This window comes from Nomascus leucogenys, chromosome 1a (genome assembly GCF_006542625.1).
Source record: "Nomascus leucogenys isolate Asia chromosome 1a, Asia_NLE_v1, whole genome shotgun sequence".
Classification (NCBI taxonomy): domain Eukaryota; kingdom Metazoa; phylum Chordata; class Mammalia; order Primates; family Hylobatidae; genus Nomascus; species Nomascus leucogenys.
Window position 1 is genome coordinate 27,709,049 of NC_044381.1, and position 19,668 is coordinate 27,728,716.

The following is a 19,668-nucleotide window of genomic DNA, read 5'->3' on the forward strand; positions in this document are numbered from 1 at the left end:
CGCCCTACATGTGTGTGGAATGTGCTTTACTCTGTTTATGCTGACAGGTTCCAAAAGAGGCAGAAAAATCAGCTGAAGTTTTGCCATGGACCATGCACAAGGTAATCATTTAACACACAATGTGAAAGCTCCAGAAGAGGACAAGAGACAAGGTGGGGGGGTGGGGGTGGTGGTGGTAGGTGGAAAGCATCTCTCTAGGCTTCCTGCACTGGCATGAAATGACTGCTTCCCTTCCTTCTGCCAGCTCCAATCCTTCATGTTGACATTACACATCCTGTACTGTAGATCCACCCCCATGCTGCTGCTTGCCCAGCTGAATTATCTCCTGCGTCACAGCGGTGGTAACAGAACTGCTGGCTCGGCAGACCTGAAAGCACCATTTCAATGCTTAATGCATTCAGCAACTGGACACATTACCAGTGCGTCAGGGCTGGTTTGTGGCCCTCTCAGCAGCCATGCAATACTTGACCTAACCTTCTGCTAACCAGATGGTCTGTTTGCCTCTTGGGACCAAACCATTAAACTTTACTTTATTAAATTCTATCCAAATGTGGGGACAGTTTACAGCAGCGTGTCTGGTTCATCTCCAACAGGGTTGCTAAGATGAAAATGACCTAAAAATAACTGGAAACTCTACTTCACACCAACAGAGAACAAGATATTTTGGAGTAAATATTTAAATGATCTGCCAGATTACGAACCACAGCAGCACTGACTATATGGTTAGCCGATTATATTGTAAATATATACACACAAAGACGTAGAAATGAATGCATCTAAACAGGAATCCACTACCCACAGCCTAAGCCACTCTTCACCATCCCCTGGCTCCAGGCTATTTGAATGTGGCTGAGGACACCTATCTCCATCATAATCACTCAATTACCAAAACAAAGAGCCTAACACAACTGTGATAGAGAGATCTCATATCCCCTGGGTTTGACCACCTAGGCATACTGCAGCCGTGCTTAGTACTCAAAAGGAGGAGCTCAGTAAGTGTTCAATGAATGAATAGAGGTATGGGCACATATTCCTTAAATAAACAGCTTCTATAAAACACATGAAGATGAAGACACTAAATTATTTCCAACTCTATCATCATCCCACAACTGCTAACTAAGCATGCAAAACCAGGCATTGGATGAATGGCAAGAGCATGCCATCTGTACCAGAGGCACTGGGTGGCCCCTAATTGATCATTGCAAATGAACTGTAGAGGTGGTCATTTATTGGGCCCCTGGCAGGGTGCTGAATGCTTTACATACATTATGCCTCTCAGGCTTCACCAGAAAGAGAATTCCACTTTAAAGATAAGAAACTGGAGCAGAGGAGCATTATGAGCTTGACCCAGGTTCACAAAGCTAGGAAGTGGCAGGCAGGGGAGTGAATTCAGGTCACACCCCAAAGCCAATCACTTTCCCATTATTCTGTAGTCATAAATAAGCAAGGATCCTACATGTCAAGAACTGAACACATGTGACAGTGGCATTCCCAAATACACCTCTTAAGGAAGTAAACAACTGGACAACCTTCCCACTCCCAGTCTTTTAGGGGTCCTAGGGAGTCCGGGGTTCACTTCCTACTGTACTGAGGGCATTCTATACTAACAACCACTGCGACAGCCACAGCTACATCTCTACTCCTTTACTTCGGAGTTCTACCCTTTGAAGACCAAAAATCTCTCATTTAGGAGAATCCTAGAGATGTGAACACCAGTAAATAAACACAAGGTTTTTCTTTCCTCTTCAAATAGCTCTGGACAAAGTTAGAGTGGCAACTCTAAAGTTTATTTATAATTAAAAAATAATAACATTCTGGCTGGATGCAGTGGCTTACACCTGTAATCCCAACACTTTCGGAGGCCGAGGTGGGTGGATCACTTGAGGCCAGGAGTTCAAGACCAGCGTGGCCAACATGCTGAAACCCCATCTCTACTAAATATACAAAAAATTAGCCAGGCATGGTGGTGCATGCCTGTAGTCCCAGCTACTCGGGAGGATGAGGTGGAGGAATCACTTGAACCCAGGAGGCAGGGCTTGCAGCACGCTGAGATCATGCCACTGCACTCCAGCCTAGGCAACAGAGCAAGATCTTGTCTCAAAAATAATAATAATAATGATAACAACAACAACAACAACAACATTCCAATGACACCTTTATTTCTCTGGAAATTTCCCAAATGTAAAAAAAAAAAAAAAAAAAAAAAATCATGAGTACTTTGCTTGTACAGGTGAAAAATCACTATATGGTTTTACCAAAGAACCACTTACATGTTCTTCATCTTTCCCACTAACATTCACACCAACATCACCACACCACCACACCACCACCACCAAAAAGCTACCAATGAATGTCCTTTTGGCCAGACCCAATAAGGTAAGTCTGGTTAGGCACTACCAACACCATTCCACGTTTTCCACATTTTAAAATATCATCTACCCTTAAAACACTCTAAAATTAGTCTCCTTACCCATGAGGTCTCAAAGCATCTGATATTATAGTACATTAGTATGACCAAGCAGATGTGGACTATTAAAATAAACATTTGCACAGAGAAAACCAAAGCATTTCTAAGCCAGGCTACAGGGCAGTCCTCAAACTGGCTAAGAGATATGTATGTGAGTAGAGCAACAGTGAGGCAGACAACATTTATATAAACAGCACAGCCAATATTTTCTCTGCAATAAGGACAATTTTCTTAGACATATAATTTTTGCCAGAATGATACCAAACAATAGGAACAGCAATAACATCTTTCTTCTCAAAACTCAAAAAACTTCATGTTTATTAAAAATTGTTCCCCTACAACACTCCAGGGAATAGCTCTGCAAGGTCAGGTTGAAGGCGTTGTTACCATATAAACGTACTTTTTCCAAGAGGAAATGGCATCATTCTCGGGTAGTTTACAAGCTCCTACTGAATGCACACACAGCAATACAGAGTGCTGCTTCATCCACAGACCATCAGTTGAAGATGTAATAAAGTCTACCTGGGAATGGACAACTGCAGCAAAGACTACTCATCAGTAAAGGGAGACACAGCACAAAATTAAACAAGCAGGATTCCAAAAGCTGAGTTTAAGACCAAGAAAAAAATACCTAATATACTGACCATAGATAAATGGGGCAAAGCCCTGGAGAAGATCTCTGCCTCAGTTTCTCTATCAGTGAGGAAGGAAGAAACTATCACTTTGAGTGGCCATTATGAGTCAGGACTCTTAGACACATATTATTTTTTAATCCTTATGTTAGTTCTACAGATTCAAATTATAATAATTCCTATTTTACTGGGTAGGAAATCATGGGGACAGAAAGGATAAATGACTTACTCAAGTTCCCACAGCTAGTAATGGACAGAGACAAATTTCAGCCTCAGCTTGTGTGGCCCCAAAGAGTATACTCCACCTACTACACATCACTTTCTTAACAGAGACCCCTGCACAGAGAACTGCATTTTCACCCTAGAAATTCTAAGAGATGACTATTTGCACTTTTGATGTTTTAGAGAAAAATAAGTGCCTAGAGAGTATCTATCTATCTTTCTCTATGTATAGAGATACATGTGTGTACATATACATACATATACATATATACACATATAAAGCAATATATACAGTAGCTGAGTTCCTAGTTGTTCTTTAGACAGATGAATTGCTCTGAAGTTCAGCCATGGTGCGCAAGTTTTAAGTGCATTATTTTCCCATATAACTGCATGTCAGAAGGGGAAGGCTGCCAAATGACAATCTGGCCCAGTGATGCACGGTGTCACACTGACATACCCACACTGTATCACTTCTGATACAGGTTGTTGTTAGTATTTCCTGGAAATCATTGACTTCATTTGGAGATAAACAGTAAACAATGTCCCTAGTAATAACATGTTCTTTTTTATACTAGAATACACTGGCAGCAAATTTCATAATTTGGAGGAAAGGAAGGGGTGATATAAAGTTAAAAGTTCTCGATTTACAGTTCCCTCAAATCTTAGTGATCATGTTGCTAAGGCATTATCTTAAACACAGATGACTCTCTTTTTCATTTTAAGATTATGCCTTATAAAGTAAAAGATCTATTCAAATGAATCATATTCAATCGACTTAACAGGTTTCATGTGCTGAGGAAAATAACAATCCAGCCAATTTGGGATTTTTATTCTTCAAGATTCCTATTTGCTAATTTATGAGAGCTTTGCAGTTATACTTGACCCCTAAAAACTTAAGAATTTCTTTTTCTGTAGACACCAACACAAGCTGTACAATATGTGCATGGTCACAGACAAAATAATATTGCCATGACCTTTCTACTAAGATGGGGGAAAGATCACGGAAAGGGGGCAAGAGGGGAAGAAAGTACAGGCAGAAGCACATTGGAAACATCAGATATTCACCGTTGAGAAGCTGCTTCAGATAAGATTCCTAACACCTGTGCTGGGGTCAATTTTGATAATTGTAGTTGATGTCTAGAAATGGGGTTATGAATATAATTATCATGAAGCAGCAATTGGGCAATCACAACCTAATTAAGCCCACTGACTAGATTATCTTGTTTTCCCCTAATAATCACCTAACATTTAACACTTGCTAATTTCAGGACCTATGGGTGATGTTCATTCATTATTAACAAGCTACAGCCACTGGTCAGAAGAATGGGTGAGGTATTCTGAAACACTGAGTCAACCATGGGGCAGGGATGAATTTCAGGAACAGCTGACATCTGTTCTTCAACACCACTTCAGTTCTCAGGCCTGCAAAATTGCTAATTGGAGGCAAAGCCATGGGAGAAGAAGGAATGAATGATAAAAACTTCCACACAAGTGGAAGGATACAATTCCACCTCCTTAAATACATGCTATTTTATGTGATCTATACAATGTACTTTTTAAATTATCATAGAATCTGTCTTTGAAAATGTGGTTTTCTTTTCAAGAGAATGAATGATTCCTTTGCCAGGCCTGCATACATAAACTTTCTAAGTTTACCTCCTTAGAACATATCCCAAGCTTCCTCTTCTATGGAGCCCCTCAAATTGAATGTGTTCACAAATTCCCAGTTCTCACTGTATCCACAAAGATATGTTGACCCAGTTCACCTTGTTTACTGCAAAGCAGTTCCTGAGGGTAGCCTGGGTAGGTTTCCTCAAAGAATTAAAAGGAAAACTGAAGAAACCCATTGAGAACTGGTCTTTGAGACAGGCTGCTCTCTGAGGGATTATCCTAGAATGCTAGGCCCTACTGCCTAGGGTCACAGTTTATGCTGTCCAAGGCTGAATGGAGTCCCTATTCCTCTAAATTAGAAATTCCACCCAGAGAACAACACGCTTCAATTCCATTTTTCTCTCTTTAACTATACAGTTCAATTGTTCACTTTATATATTTTTTCTAAGCCTTTTTTCTATTTTAGTCCTTTATCTAAGAAAATAACGGTTTTTATAAATTTGGTAGATAATGATATGGATGAGAAGTAAAAATGGATGACTCTGTGGCCTTCTCTAGTACACTTTATAAACAGGACATGTGTTTATCCTTCTACAAAGGTTTTGATTATGGGTCTGTCTGGAGACCAGAGATCAACTGGATAGATCCACAGCAAAGTTAGGATTTTATAAAACCACCACTAGTTTCTTGGGGGCTGAAGAGTCTACTCAGCTACTAATGTCCAACCACCATTTGCAGAAAAGCTACTCTCTCGGATACTGTAGGAATATCTGGATCTGCTCTATCTCCCTTAGCACAGTGTGTCACTCTATTAGGGACATTTGTGCTCATCTATGAACTTCCTTACTATCTTGTAATGTATCAGAGAGAGGCAAATAAAACCAAAGCACTCATCACATCTCCATGATCTAAATAGAGCACATGGTGATCATGAAAAGGAGTGGGGGGTATCAGCACCCACACTTTTAAGAGAATCTGCACCATGTTCCAGAAATGACCATTAGAGAGTAGAACTAATTTTCAAACATCTGCATAGCTTTTGAGAACATTTCTCAGGCTGATAGTAACCAGAGACAATATAGGGCACTGAGGCTTCAAAAGGGGCCCAATGAAGAAAAAAAGTGTAACACCTTTTCTACAAAAAAAAAGTCACCAGCAAATCTTTCTATCATAACAGGTAGGTGGCTCCTTTTTTTCTGAGTTTGATATAATTTTAAAATGTTTATTCCCTAAAGTGTCCCCTACATGGTCTCTTGCTTTTTTTCCCTATCATCTCCTCTATAATTCAGAAAAGGGTGCTCTTCAGTTAAACACACTTCCTCAAGCTATTACAATAAGTTATATCTCTCATATCAAACAATATATTACAATTAATTTTCCATTATTCTCAGATTTCCTTCTAGAACTCCAAGGATAGACTCCTGGCATAAGCAACTGGAAGAGATAAACCATCAAGAGCATAAGCTATTAGCAGACTAAGTAATAATCAAGGCCAGGTCCCACCAGCTGAGAGCCAGGCCTCTGGAGGCAGTCCCTACTCCATGTGAATCCTGGCTCCCCCACTTTGCAGCCTCATCACTTTGGCTAAATTACTTTACCTCCCTAAACCTCAGTTTCCTCTACCCTATGAACAGTCCCTGGTTCATATTAAATGTTAGAAAAAAATAAAAACCATTGTCCAATATTAACTATGAGTCAGTCCAGGAGGGAAGACAGCATTTTTTAAGGTCCTATGTGGTATTCCCACTCTATAGAGTTGGCAGATTTTTTTGATGAAGCAATCATATTTATTTTCTGTTGTTCTTACCCAATATTAGAACAGACAACATTCAATTGGCAGTAGAAAGCGGGGAAGTTCTTGCAACTGAACTCTGATATTTAAATTAAAATGGTCTTTTCTGAGGTCGGGCATGGTGGCTCATGCCTATAATCGTAGCACTTTGGAAGGCCGAGGCAGGCAGACTGCCTGAGCTCAGGAGTTCGAGACCAGCCTGGGTAACACAGTGAAACCCCGTCTCTACTAAAATACAAGAAATTAGCTGGGCATGGTGGCTTGTGCCTGTAGTCCCAGCTACTCGGGAGGCTGAGTCAGGAGAATTGCTTGAACCTGGGAGGCGGCAGTTGCTGTACGTGGAGATCGTGCCACTGCACTCCAGCCTGGGAGACAGAGCAAGACTGTCTCCAAAAAGAAAATGGTCTCTTCTACAAAGACTCCCTTCCCACTTATTGTTATTAAATACTAATTAGTCTTCAGAGAAGACTATTTAAGATACAAACCACTGAAGAGAAAAGATTCTGGGTGATAAGTACTCTCAGTGGTTTCCACACAAAGTTAAGTCTTTGGTCATCTTCAGCTATAACCCAGCATTCAAATTGTACCCCAAACGAAGGACCCTCCATCAGGCCCATGGCAATCTGGGTTGAATGATTGGTGCTCAATTGCTGACTAATTAGTCATAACACAGAGGGATGATGTAATTAGGGATTAGAATGGCTAAACATTCTGGACCACAGTGGCCTTATTTTGGATTTTAAAATGCTGGGACTGGAAGGACAGACCAGCCTGTGACGCTTGGCTCAAGCCAATGGCCGAAACCCAAACTGACGCCAGGTAGTAGTCATAGTCCATTCCTTTCCCCTCTGAAAAGGCATGTCTTTGTTCTTCATTTCTTCTAACACCCAGGATGGAGGTAGAGAAGCTCTATGGATCACTTTAGAGAGGACTATCACATTTTCTGTCCATTAATAATGCAGCTGTTTTCTGCTGTGCTCTATTCTCTACTTCGTTCATTTTCCAGGAGAATCTCCACCTAGGCCTACTTAACCAGTTCCCTTGAGTTTCCATCTGTCCTTTATCAGAAAGGCTGTAATTGTAACCCCAAAGTCACACAAATTGTCCTCCAAACCCAATTCTATTTTTTACAATAGGAACTGGCCAAAGAATGTGTATCTGAGCACTGGTCTTCATATTTCACATGTGTTAGGTACCAAATTACAAGGTCTTTTTCTACTTGCTATATTGCTTTCTTAAAAGCAATGCCTTACTTCTTCCTGTAGGCTCTTCCCAGCGGACAGACTTCTTCAATTTGGCTAGTCAATTATTTTCCTGCTTCTCTTCTTTTCCTTCTCCCATCCAACCAGTCACTCCTTCCCAGCAAATTTCCACCATAAAATTACAGCAATGCTTTAGCCTACTTTCCTGTTAGCTTTAACAACCTTGTCTATTTTCTACTTGTGCTGATGCTACTGTTTGCTTTTCTGACGGGCTAATCCATGTATCCTTTCAAGGCCTAACTTCCCTACCATGATAGCAGCTGGAGCTCTAATTCACAGGTGCCTTCCAAAGCTTTTCATTAGCAATAGAAATGAGAGGGTTTAGAAACTCATTTCTTAATCTGCAGGTGAGTATTGGAACCTTTGTGCAGCAAACATCTTTCAAGTATCCCACATTGTGCCACTGCACAATTATTTTTGGAGTAATAAGTACAATGTTAAGGCACATTTGCAGTGTTAATGGGGAGAATTTTCCCTTAGAGGACATCAGCTCCCACCCCCCAGCCTCTGGCATTTCCCAATTCAAAAGAGAAACACTCAGCTGACATGAGCAAAACCGAAGAATAATGGCATTACCTTCTTAAATCAGAACAGGAAAAAGAAGAATTCCAAAATTTGGAGGCCTTAGCGTGTGTTCTGGTTCAACTGCTCAGAAGAGAACTTAGAGTGAGTTTGGCCTTCCCCAGCTGGGCTCTGTGGCGGCTAAGCTCTCTCCACAAATCCTGGGCTTTATTACTTCTGACACAGTTGTCTCACCTGGGCCTACAGCTCCTTTTGTGCTCCAACCAAGCTGAATCCAAAGGTAAGACTTTGCTTCCCCATCTTGGGCAAATGCTGAATTTTCTACTAAGTGATCCTAAAACATTTTAATCAGGATCTATTGGTTCCTAGTAGAATTTTCTCCATCTTTCCCGGCGTGGTCTTTGTTAAAATTTGTCTACGTGAAGGTCTAGCAAATAACTTCCTGAATTATACAGTTCTCATCTTCAAGTATTTATTTTTTGAACAAATAAGTACCTGTCAAACTTCCTTTCACCCTAAAGAACAGGGTCTACTCTTTGAATAAGGTTGGGGGTAAGATGTGGACAGGCACAGCACAAGTATTTTATTAATATCCAGAAGCAACATGCAGTGAACTGAACAAGCAAACACATGAAAGCAAGGAAATCAATACCAAAATACCCATGACCTGGCACACAAAAAAAACCTTCCCTCCAAGAATAACTCAAGAAAAAATGTCTCCAGCTAGGAATTAGGCAAGAATGCTTTGAAGACACCAAGTATTCTGCTCACCAGAAGTAAAAGGCAATGCATTTGTAGGTGACAATACTAGCACCTCCTCACACCACACCACTCAATCCTTTGTCCTTCTAAGCCAGGAAAATAATTAACTTTGTGTTGGAATCACACATCCAAAGACTTTAAAAATCCTATATGTGCTTCAGCTGATGAGAATAGGAGGACTTAGAAAACAGATAAATTTTATGATAGCATTTCCAAGCATAAAATGTAAATCCAAATTGCTTCCAATGGATTTCCCTTTTATCAGTGTGTGCAGTTCTCCAAATATAAAGTTCAAGGGGAAAAAAAAATCCAAAAGAGCTTCCTAGCATACTGCAAATACAATCTAAATTCATAAAAAACCATTTTCCCACATTTGGAAACTTCTCCTGGGTCTTATAAATCCAAGAGACAGTTCAACTTACAATTATCTTCTCTCCAATGCCCCCCCAACCCAAACTTTTTTTTCTTCCTTTAGTACTGGCATGCAAACCATGCTGTTTTAACTTCTTTCCTGTTCTCCCAGTTCTTCTGGAACATTTTATTTTCGACAGTCAACTCATTTGGAGGAGTGCCACACTGAGGTTCAACTGTTTACAGCGTTAACTGTGTTTCTGCCAGAAGTCCACATCCAGCACTACCTTCTCCAGACTGCCTCCTGGATTAAAAATTGATGCATTCGTTTGGAAGGAGCTTAGAAAATGTGGAAACTTCCAAACATCACTCTTCTTCTTTACAAAATCACTTTTGCTCATCCAAGAAGAGACAGAAGTGGAAACCCATTGCACCCTTCCTTACAGGACTGTCCCATTGCTCATGGTTAAATGTCTGTGTTGTTAAAAGTCATTTTAAGGATGATTTCATGTATATTGGGAAAATGGGAAAAGGTTAGCCATTGGTCTGCAAGAGAGTTGGGCTCCAAGAAGATACACGGAGGGCACATTTTGAATGAGTAAGAACATTGGAAAACCACCAGTAATTGTTTCAGACTGGATTTCACCCTCTCAGCCATTCATCAGTATTACAAAATGGCATCTCTGAAAGGAGCCAATTTAAATCTGCACCACGTTGCAAAATAGATCCTCAGAGTCCAATTGTGGGCACTATTGTAAGTTGCAATAGACTCACACAAACTTCCAAAGAAGGGCATTTGAAAAGGGCTCCCAAGCCCTTGGATGATGGAATGAGAGATGAGAGCAGGAAAGATGAAAAGAAAAGTACAGCTACAAACCCGGGAGCTAACACTTTACTGAATGTCACATGAACAAAATTGGTCTCTGGATCTATGAATGAAACCACACTCAACCCTGGGCTCCCCAACATGTTAAATCCAACTAAGAAAAATCCATACTCCTGCCCACTAGTGTATGAGTACAGAGTTTCTCAGAAAGCTGTGGGCCCTGGAGAAGAGAGCGGCTATTTCACAACCCTCAACAATCAAATGCAATGGGGTAGTGGAAAGGGCACTAGGCTGGAGTCGGCCGACCTGAGTTCTAGGCCTGGCTTGGTTACAACTGAACTTTCTGACCTTGTGCAAGTCACTTCATGTCTTTGTGCCAGTTTCCTCTTCAGTATAATGCAAGTGGAGGGAGGAGACAATCTAAATGATCTAGGGCCTAAAACAACTAGCTTCTAAATTGGAAGTTCCGCCTGGTGAGTATTAAATAACTGATAGTCCTTACTTATAGTGTACATATTTGTCACTTTTAAAATAATTTTATGTTAATTTCTACATGAGAAATAATATTTTTGCTCCTCACCGTGAAACTTCAGTTTTCACTCCCTACTCCCTAGAGTTCTTCCACATAACACTAAGTGCCTCTTTTCCTTTCTTTCTTATTTTTTTAAGCAACCTTCCCCAAACTAAGACTTGTGCTATTAAAAGAGCTTAGAACTTCCCATTTCCTTGCTAGGGCTAAAATTAAACTGTCCATTCCTTAGGGCCCAACATAACATCTGCCAGATGTCTTGGCATATCACACAAGGAGAGGAATTTTCTTCTAGCATTATCTACTCTCCTCTCTGTTTTCTCATAATCAATTAATAGGTCACCAACACCTAGCTAATGTTTCTCTCAAAGCCATCATACTCCATAAGTATGTGAAACTCACAAGATACTTGCTTGTACACACACTCACACACACTGATTTTTTTTTTTTTTCAGTTCACTGGATTTTAGCTTTCAGTCATGGAAATATTCTCCCTCCACTTCTGTTGAATATACCAATCATCCCAGTCATACATTCATGTTAGATCCTTAGCAGTAAGAGTCCATTATGTATCTCCTAATTGTGACTGCGGCATTATGAAACAGCATCTCTGTTCTCCAATTATCAATTTAGAATATCTGATACAGTTTTGTCAATTTCATGATGTAGTGAAGTGTAAGTCTGAAAAAGGCACATACCATAAAAAAGATAAGTAAGGTTACCTTAACCAAGAAATTGCAACATCAAGGAATAATTTAAGACAGACTAGACCCTATTAAACTCCATCACACAGAAAAAAGGACTCTTTCCCATTACAACTTTACCATTCCTTTCTTTCAGGAAAACCAACCACAAGTACTCTAAACTCCATTAGTAGAGCTGGATTTTTTTTTTTCTGCTGTCTTCCGGAAGATTCATTAGGAAGAGTAGATAAGTTTGTTTTTTTTTTTCTCTAAAAGTTGTCTCCAACTCCAAAGAGTAAGGGGGAAAAACAATTCCTTGGGGAATATGGTCAATGAATTAGACTGACATAAATCCAATATGAGAAATATTATGGAATGTGAGGATCCAACAAGAATTTTTCTTATGGCAGGGTGCGTCATAGCTCACAAATATGTCTCCATGATTTCTCCTTGTGATATATTAGAGCCATGGCAAAAAATTTGCATAATAAGCCACATGAACTTGTCTCATAAACAAAAATGATCTTTGAGCTTTGACATTAAATGAAAATGTCTGATTTAATACTTTTTATTTCTCTCATGGTGGTTTATTCAAAATACTTGTCTTAATTCAAATGAGTATGTCTAGAAAAATTCAAAAAACCACGTCCTTAAATATTATGGTGTTTGCCATGTTGGTGAAGGGCATCAGAGATGGATGTGTCTTAGATAACCAGTTAGAATGCATTTCCAAATTCCAAGATGCCTCTTAAATACCTATTTTTTCCCTTCCAGAAAAGTTCAACTCTAAGACCCCAAAACATTTGGTTGCAAAGTAAAAAATGTGGAGAGTCAAACAGCTGGACTGACAACCAGATTGTCAGATTTTTCCCCCTGCTGAAATAAGCAAATGAACCAATTGTCCTGCTATCAATAACAATAAAAAAAGATATCATGAAAGTTTGTTTCAAGATCAATATATAATGTACTTATGTTTACATAAACATACATGGTTAATTAGATGTAAAATTATCTGGTAATTACTTTTCCAAATAACTCTTTATCCATTGCATCTGAACTTCCTGGTTTGGACACCCAGTTTGGTGCATCCATTTATGCATTAGCAAGTTTAAATATAATATTGGTGAAATTTCACTTAAAAGCAAAAGTAACGGTATCAAAAGATAACATTCAAAAACGAATAATAAAAGTTATGATTCCAAGTAGGATTTTTTTTTAAGTGCTCTTGGAGAGGCCTAGGTTTTTCATAAAGGAGCAGAGATCTAACAGAAGTATTTTTAAATGAGCATACACATCAACCGAAACCATACATTTTTGTCTGCACAAACATGGTTTTACTTCATTGACCATGGACAATTATCAGCTAGAGAACCATGTATTTCCCCTCTCCTTTCACACCCCTCAGAAGAACAATAACCCTCAATTAATGACACAACAGTTTGGTTTGAAAAATGTGATGTTGTCATATACAGCACTGTGCATTTACTGAGTGACAGTGCTACCAGCTACTAAACAGAATATAATTACATCTGGAATCTAAAACCACTTCAATATGTACAAAAATATTGTAGACATAAGGAACTTTACACAAAAAAATCTGACACATAATGAGAAAGCAAAGCAAGAAAAATGCTGTTATAAGTTGCTCACCAATGTGTTCCTTATTTCTGTTGAAGCTGGTACCTTTCTATATTTCTTCTTAGTTGAAAGCAAGGTCCAATTAGCCTCCTTAGAATATATTAATTGGTTCTGAATCTCCTCGAAGTTTTCATTCCACCGTGGAGCCCTCCTCACCTATCTTCAACAGTTCATCTAAAATTCTTCCAACATCTTCCCTCATCCTCAAGATGGCTACCTCACCTAATGGAAAAGCAACATCTTCATGGTTGGCTTTTATAAATTCCTGAAGCATTTCAGGATTCAGTTCTTTGCTTGGGTCAATTATGTACATTCTCTAAAATTAATATGTGAAGAGCTCCCATCAATGTCTGTGGACTAGGGTAGGACTGGGTCCTTTTTTCAAATTATCCTCACAAAATGTCTTCCTACATGATTAATAAATTCCTCCCAATGAAAAAGGTGAAGATACCTGGACATAAGGTTTTCTCAACTGACATCATGTTTTTAAAATTTGTTTCCATAGCGACATTGTTAAGAAGACATACTGATATTTCTGAAGACTTAAGAGTACTTCAAAACACAGAAAAAAATAGCCGAAGGAAAGGGAAAGGGGAAACAAAGAAACTAAAAGAAGGCCTAACATACAAATGGAACGACCTGAAGAGAAATGGAGAACCTGGAGAAACTGGTGTTAGTCAGTCTTAGAGTTCCTCTGAGATCTTGCAGGATTATTCTTATTATTTTTTATATTTGCAGAAATCAACCCGAATCAGACAATAAAGTCTTGCAATGCATCAAAACATGATGATAACTAAACCCTAGAACTCAAAAAAATCTCAGCTTAGGGCCATCACCATCTTCACAAGGAGGAAATCACATTTCCTGGTGACTTTCAGGAGACCTGGAGCAGCTTAAAGTTGTGTGAAGACCTCAGTGGAACTGTTTTAAGGTTTTTGCCTTGCCTTTCCTGAAGGAGGTCAAAACCCTTCAGGTCCACTCAAAAGGAGAAAAAACATTCCAAAAGTTTACTTTAAAATGGAAACAAACGCCTCAATAACTTGTGAAAGCACTCCTTTGGTGGAGAAAAATCTGAGGAACCCTTAAAAGCCCTCATTTCCTTGCATAATGAATAGATAGTGAGGAACCACCACAAGGTTTCCCTCTGGAAAGAGAGGAGTAGGCAAGCAAGCCTCCTCCTCCTCCAGCCATCACCAACAGAGCTTCAAAATGGAGACATCCATAATTTTATAAACACTTCTCATCTCAGCTTTGTCTCCTGGAAACCCGCTCTCCTCCATTTTCTGGTGGAGTTACAACATGACACGGCTTACCTGCCTCAGTTCCCAGCTCTTAACCAAACTAGTCACTTCCTCCAAAAACCCGCAAGCAACCTCCAGAAACAAAACCAAAGCAAACCAAACAGCCAACACAGACACTCAGACACAGCCCCCGGGAGCCCTGGGAGAAAGCCCCAACTGGTTGGTCTTTCCCCATCCCAGACGCGTGCTTAAAAATGAAACTTTTTTTTTTTCTTGGTTGGGGAGGAATATAAAAGGAACTCCAGGCAGCCTCCCTCCCTCCCTCTCTGTAGGTTAGAAGCCACAATGAAAAGAAAATGAGGGTTCCTTCAGGAATGGTGAACAGCCTGGAGAATGAACGTGAGAAGGAGCTTTGTGTTTTGGAGTCTGGACTGGAACCAAAGCAGACAGCTTGCAAATGGAGGACAGGGAGATAAAGAAAGGGAAAGAGGGGCTGCTCCAATGGGGGGCGGCTGCGGCTTCCCCTCGTGCCTGGAAGGAGGGCAGACCCCTGGGAACTGCACCAGGAGTGAGACGCCCCCCCAGGCCCCTGCCTTCCTTTCTCCCTTCCTCAGAGGAGAGCCAAGCGTGTGTAATGGCTTCTCCTCTCCAGAAACCGTTGTCCTCCTCCACCAGACGCTTCTGAACCTCCAGCCTGGAGACAGCTCCTCAGCCGCTCCTGAACCTGCGCCCCCCACCCGGCCGGTGCCCCCCGCTCCTCGCCTCTCTGTTCACCAGCAGCACCGGCACCAGCAGCTGCAGCAGCCACCCCCCGACACATCCCGACCCCGCATCCCAACTTCGGGGAGAGAGAGAGAGAGAGCGAGCCAAATACCTGAGGAAGAGGGGGGGTGCCAATCCGCACGGCTTTGCCATCGGGCGGGGGACAGGCAGACAGAAGGGGGAAAAGAAGGAGAGGGACAGAGAAAGAAAGAGGTCAACCCGCTCAGGTCGGGGCCGCTCGCTCGGAGCTCTCCCTCCTCTGACCCTCGCTCGCTCCCTCTGGCTCTCGGCTCAGGTCTCCGGCCTCCCGCCCTCCGCCCCCCTCTGTCCCTACTCCTGTCCCCACACTCGGAGCATCCGTCCTAAGCCTCCAGCTCTCTTCTCACTCATCTTTCATTTTCTCTTCTCTTCATAGAACTACACGAAATTAATTAAGCCACCGCGCTCACTCCCCCCAGCAGAAGGAGCAGCCAGCAGGAAAAGCACAGCCACCTCCACTGCCACCACTACCACCTTCTCCTCCTCTTCCTCCTCCTCTTCCTCCCTCGCTTCTCCTCCTCCTCTTCCTCCTCCCCCTCCTGCTCTCCCTCCTCCCCCTCCTCCTCTTCTCTCTCTCGCTTCTTCTCCTCTTCCAACAGCCAGTCCATGCAGGGGACTTCCTCTCCTCCCCGCTCCTCCAACCCTCCTTGGCCGAATGAATGAGCGCGTTTGTGCCTCCACCACCCCGCGCTCTCTTCCCCGGAGCACTCGGACCACCCCGAGGTGGTTGTTAATTGCAGTAACTTACAGAAGAAGCGTCCCGGCGCCGGGAGGTGCCTCGGGTTCTCCAGCCCCACCGCCTCCTTATCCTCTTTCTCTTTCTCCTCTTCCTGCTCGGGTTATTGTTGTGGAAGTTGTTTGGGAGTCTCATGTGCTTCTGCCGGGTCTCAGCAATGGAGGATCGCCATCTTCCCTGCCTTCCTCGGCTCCTCAGACTCGCTGCAGCTGCAGATGACCTGAGATATCCGTCTCTCTCCCTCTCTCTCTCTCTCCCTCCCTCCCTCTCCCTCTCACTCTCTCTCTCCCCTCTCTCCTCTTCTCTCTCCTCTCCTCCCTCTCCCTCGCGCGCTCTCTCTCTCTCCCTCCCTCTGTGTCTCTCTCTGAATAATGAGCAACCAGGGGGAGAGAGAAAGCAAGACAGAAAGAGAGAAGGAAGACAATCTTCTCCTGCCACACAAAACGCCGGAGCACCAGGGGGTGCGCGAAGCCTTTCTAATAACAACAACAACGTGCAGCAGAGAGGAAGAAAAAAAAGAAAGAAAGAAAGAAATGAGGAAAAAGGCTAGGGGAAGAAGGAGGAAGAATTATCCAAGAGCTCGAGAAGAGCAGAAGGAGAAGCTGGAGGAGATGCTGAGGCTGCTGCTGCTGTCCCCCCTCCCCCCTGCTGAACCCCAGAAGGAGGCAAGGTGGTTGCAAAGTTAAGGCTGGGACATTGTCTTTGTCACTCAGAGCCAGGCCAGTGAGATGCAAGAGGAGGAGGTGGCGGCGGCAGAGGAGGAGGAGGTGGTGGTGGAGGAGGGGGAGGAAGAGGAGGAGAAGGAGGCAAAGGAGAAGGAGAAGGGGAAGAGGGAGATGAGATGAATAAAGACCTGCGGAGACGGCGGTGCGAGGAGCGCGGCCGCCGGGCCGAGGCGTGCGCGCTCGCGTCCCGGTGGCGCCCGGCAGCCCTGGCCCGCAGAGGAAGCTCCCGGTGAGGACCCTGCCCAACAGCTCATAGCGCTCCCACCGTCAGCCCTGCCCGAGGCGCCGAGCCCGAGCCCCAGAGGGTCCCTTACTTGCATCCATCTAGAGGCCAACCTTTGCAAAGAACGTACATGGGGAACTGGAGGTTGCAAGTCTAAACCCAGATCAACCACGTGGGGCTTTTTAATCCCTTTCCAGCTTGCGGTGTGAGTATTTCCAGTGAAAAGCTCAAATTGTCCATTACTGGCACGTATTTTGAAGTCTTCTCTCCTGAAATAAAGGCTCATTGTGCGTTTTATTTCTTTCCTGATATGGAAGGTGGGGGGTGGAGGAGGAAAAGAGCCCATCATTCCGAGCTTCGGAACCACCACTTTCTTTTCCTAACTTGTGAAATGTTTTGACTGCGCACCAAAAGAAAAAAAGAAAGCCTGCTTAAATAACTTTACACCCTCCAGCCCCGCGTTGTTTGCACTTTCTGGCTGATCATCTAAAGGCTCGGAAAGTAACAATCAGCGCTCTTAATGATAAGGTGTCATGGTGTTGAAGACACGCGAGCCAAGATGAAGCTTTCGCACCTTGAATTTTTATTTAGTGTAATCTCCCCCGTATCATTCTGAACTATCTCTTTTGCAAAGGAGTGTTTCCCCCCTCCACCACCAGGTCGAAAGTCTCCTAAGGTTTTAATTGGACTGGGAGCGGTGGGGGTTGGAGGTGGGGGTTCTACAGTATCAAAAAAATCAATGCAGCAAGTCAGGAGCAATTGAAGTTCAAGGGCATGGGCTGATTGTACCATTTCTATTTCTCGGATCTTGGAGTTGGACATCAACAGCCTCAGGAGAGAGAAACGCGCAGTGCGCGGGGCAGAGACCTTAATTAAAGTTTCTTTTGTCCGCGTCTGAATTGGGGGATGTTGGTGGATTCCTTTGCATTGAGGAGCGCGCATCCGGTGAAGGCGCGGTGTTAAGGATCCTGGGCAAGTCTGTCCTCCTTAAATACTCGCCCTTTCTCCTCCCTCCCCCCAAGAAACAGTCCGAGAAGATATATACCTATAAATCCATACAATAAAGGAAGAGGAGGAGACGCGCGCGGAGTTGGTTCCCATCCGATAACGGGGCTTCATAAACAGATCTAAATCCTCATTTTCCAAGATTTTCCCGACCTTATATTCCTGAGCAGAATCTCTCACCCCGAGGCACGATTTCACCCACTTCCAGTCAACACTTCCTGCCCTTTTCTCCTCCCACTCACATTGAAAAGCTCGGGATCCCTAAAAGGGTGTTGATGGCGGGGGTGATAAATAAATAAATAAATGACACTCTACGCTTGCGGTGGAGAAGAAAAGAGGGTGAGGGAGAGGAAAGGCGAGGAGAGGGAAGAGAAGTAAGGAGAAGAGAACAAGGCGCAGAGACAGAGGCGAAAGGGGAACGGGAGTCACCGAGAAGAGAAAGAAGGAGAGAGGAGGAGGACGCTGAGGCTGTTCCGGACTGAAATGATCCCGGCTTTGTGCGGCTTTGGGAGGACTCCCCCTTCCGAGTGCCCGGAGGGACCTAGGGAAGTCCTCCTGCCCCGAGCTCCTCCCCGCCGGGACCCGGGGGGTGTCTGAGCGCTGGCCGCCGCCACCCCATAAATTCCTCGTGGCAACCGGAGGAAGCGCGCCAGGTCTCCGCCGTCCCTCCACTGTCCCGGCTGATAATTTACCTCTTTGTCTTTAATAAAAAGCTGACTTTTTCTGTCAAGCTCTGCACCGGGAAAATAACAATCCTATTTCAGGTTGAAAGCTCCTATTACTGCTGGGTTTTGGAGGCTGCGATAAAATCTTCATCGACGTGAAGGTACCTTCTGTGTTGGCTTGGGTCGTACGTCCTAAGATGGGGGCCGTCTTCCCCTGGGGGCAGGGACGTAGGGAACCAGGCGGTGGGGAGGGAGGAAGGAGCGACGAGGTCAGAGGAAACCTTGGGTTTCCAAGGCTCCTGGGGCACCAAAGGGCTTCCCGCAGTCGGGGAATTGAGCCCTGGGGAGGAGCCTTTTGCGAGAACGTGAGCGCGCCCCAACACGCCTCAGACCTCGTAAACCCACTTGGCAAAGACCGGGGAAGAGGCTGGCGGACCGACTGCGGTGAACTCAAGAAATTAACCTGCGCTGCAATTAAACGGGCTGCCGCCCTTTCACACTCACCTCGAGCGACCGAGATAGAGAGAGCTCCCGAACCCGCCGCGGGGGGACCTGGCTCCACCCTCCCGTCCCAGGAGAAGAGGACAAAAAGGGAGATGGACTTGGAGGTGGCCCCGCCCTTCACAGCGCTCCAATCCTTGGAAACCAAACCTCCTCTTCAAGCCTCCACGTCTAGAAGGGACAAAGGCAGCGAGGAGATCCAGAGACCGACGGGGAGATGGTGGCTTTCAGGCTTCTGGTGTGGGTGCATGGGGGAAAGGTACAATGGTTAAGTGTCCATCCCAAATACGGCGCCACACGATGGTCTTTAGTAGACACACTCGGTCTTCTGGTTTAGAAGCAAATGGACTTCCTGAAGCTGTGAAGCGAACTATCGCAAAAGTCTCTTGCTTCTTGAATGTGGGGGCGATACATATTCAATTAATGATGCCATGCACGTAATCTTTTCGACTTTTTAGAAGCCACAAACGCTTT

At 43.6% G+C, this 19,668-nt stretch overlaps 2 protein-coding genes across 7 annotated transcripts in view; one reads left to right on the forward strand and one right to left on the reverse strand.

Annotated features, from left to right (window-relative positions):
• ZNF462 (zinc finger protein 462) overlaps window positions 1-16,346 on the reverse strand; it is a 150,295-nt gene extending 133,949 nt beyond the window's left edge. For 3 of the 6 annotated variants that reach the window (XM_030825355.1, XM_030825235.1, XM_030825177.1), the window contains exon 1: window positions 16,088-16,342. The gene's annotated coding sequence lies outside the window, so the exon portion shown is untranslated. Of the gene's footprint in view, window positions 1-13,309; window positions 13,520-15,412; window positions 15,458-16,087 lie in introns of those variants that run through there. The other 3 variants (XM_030825188.1, XM_003260323.4, XM_030825191.1) reach the window with 3 other exon arrangements.
• Window positions 16,347-18,890: 2,544 nt separating this feature from the next.
• On the forward strand, window positions 18,891-19,466 carry LOC105738474. Its single transcript, XM_012500693.2, has one exon. It carries the CDS (start codon window positions 18,891-18,893, stop codon window positions 19,464-19,466), a length of 576 nt encoding a protein of 191 aa, XP_012356147.1.
• Window positions 19,467-19,668: the final 202 nt, after the last annotated feature.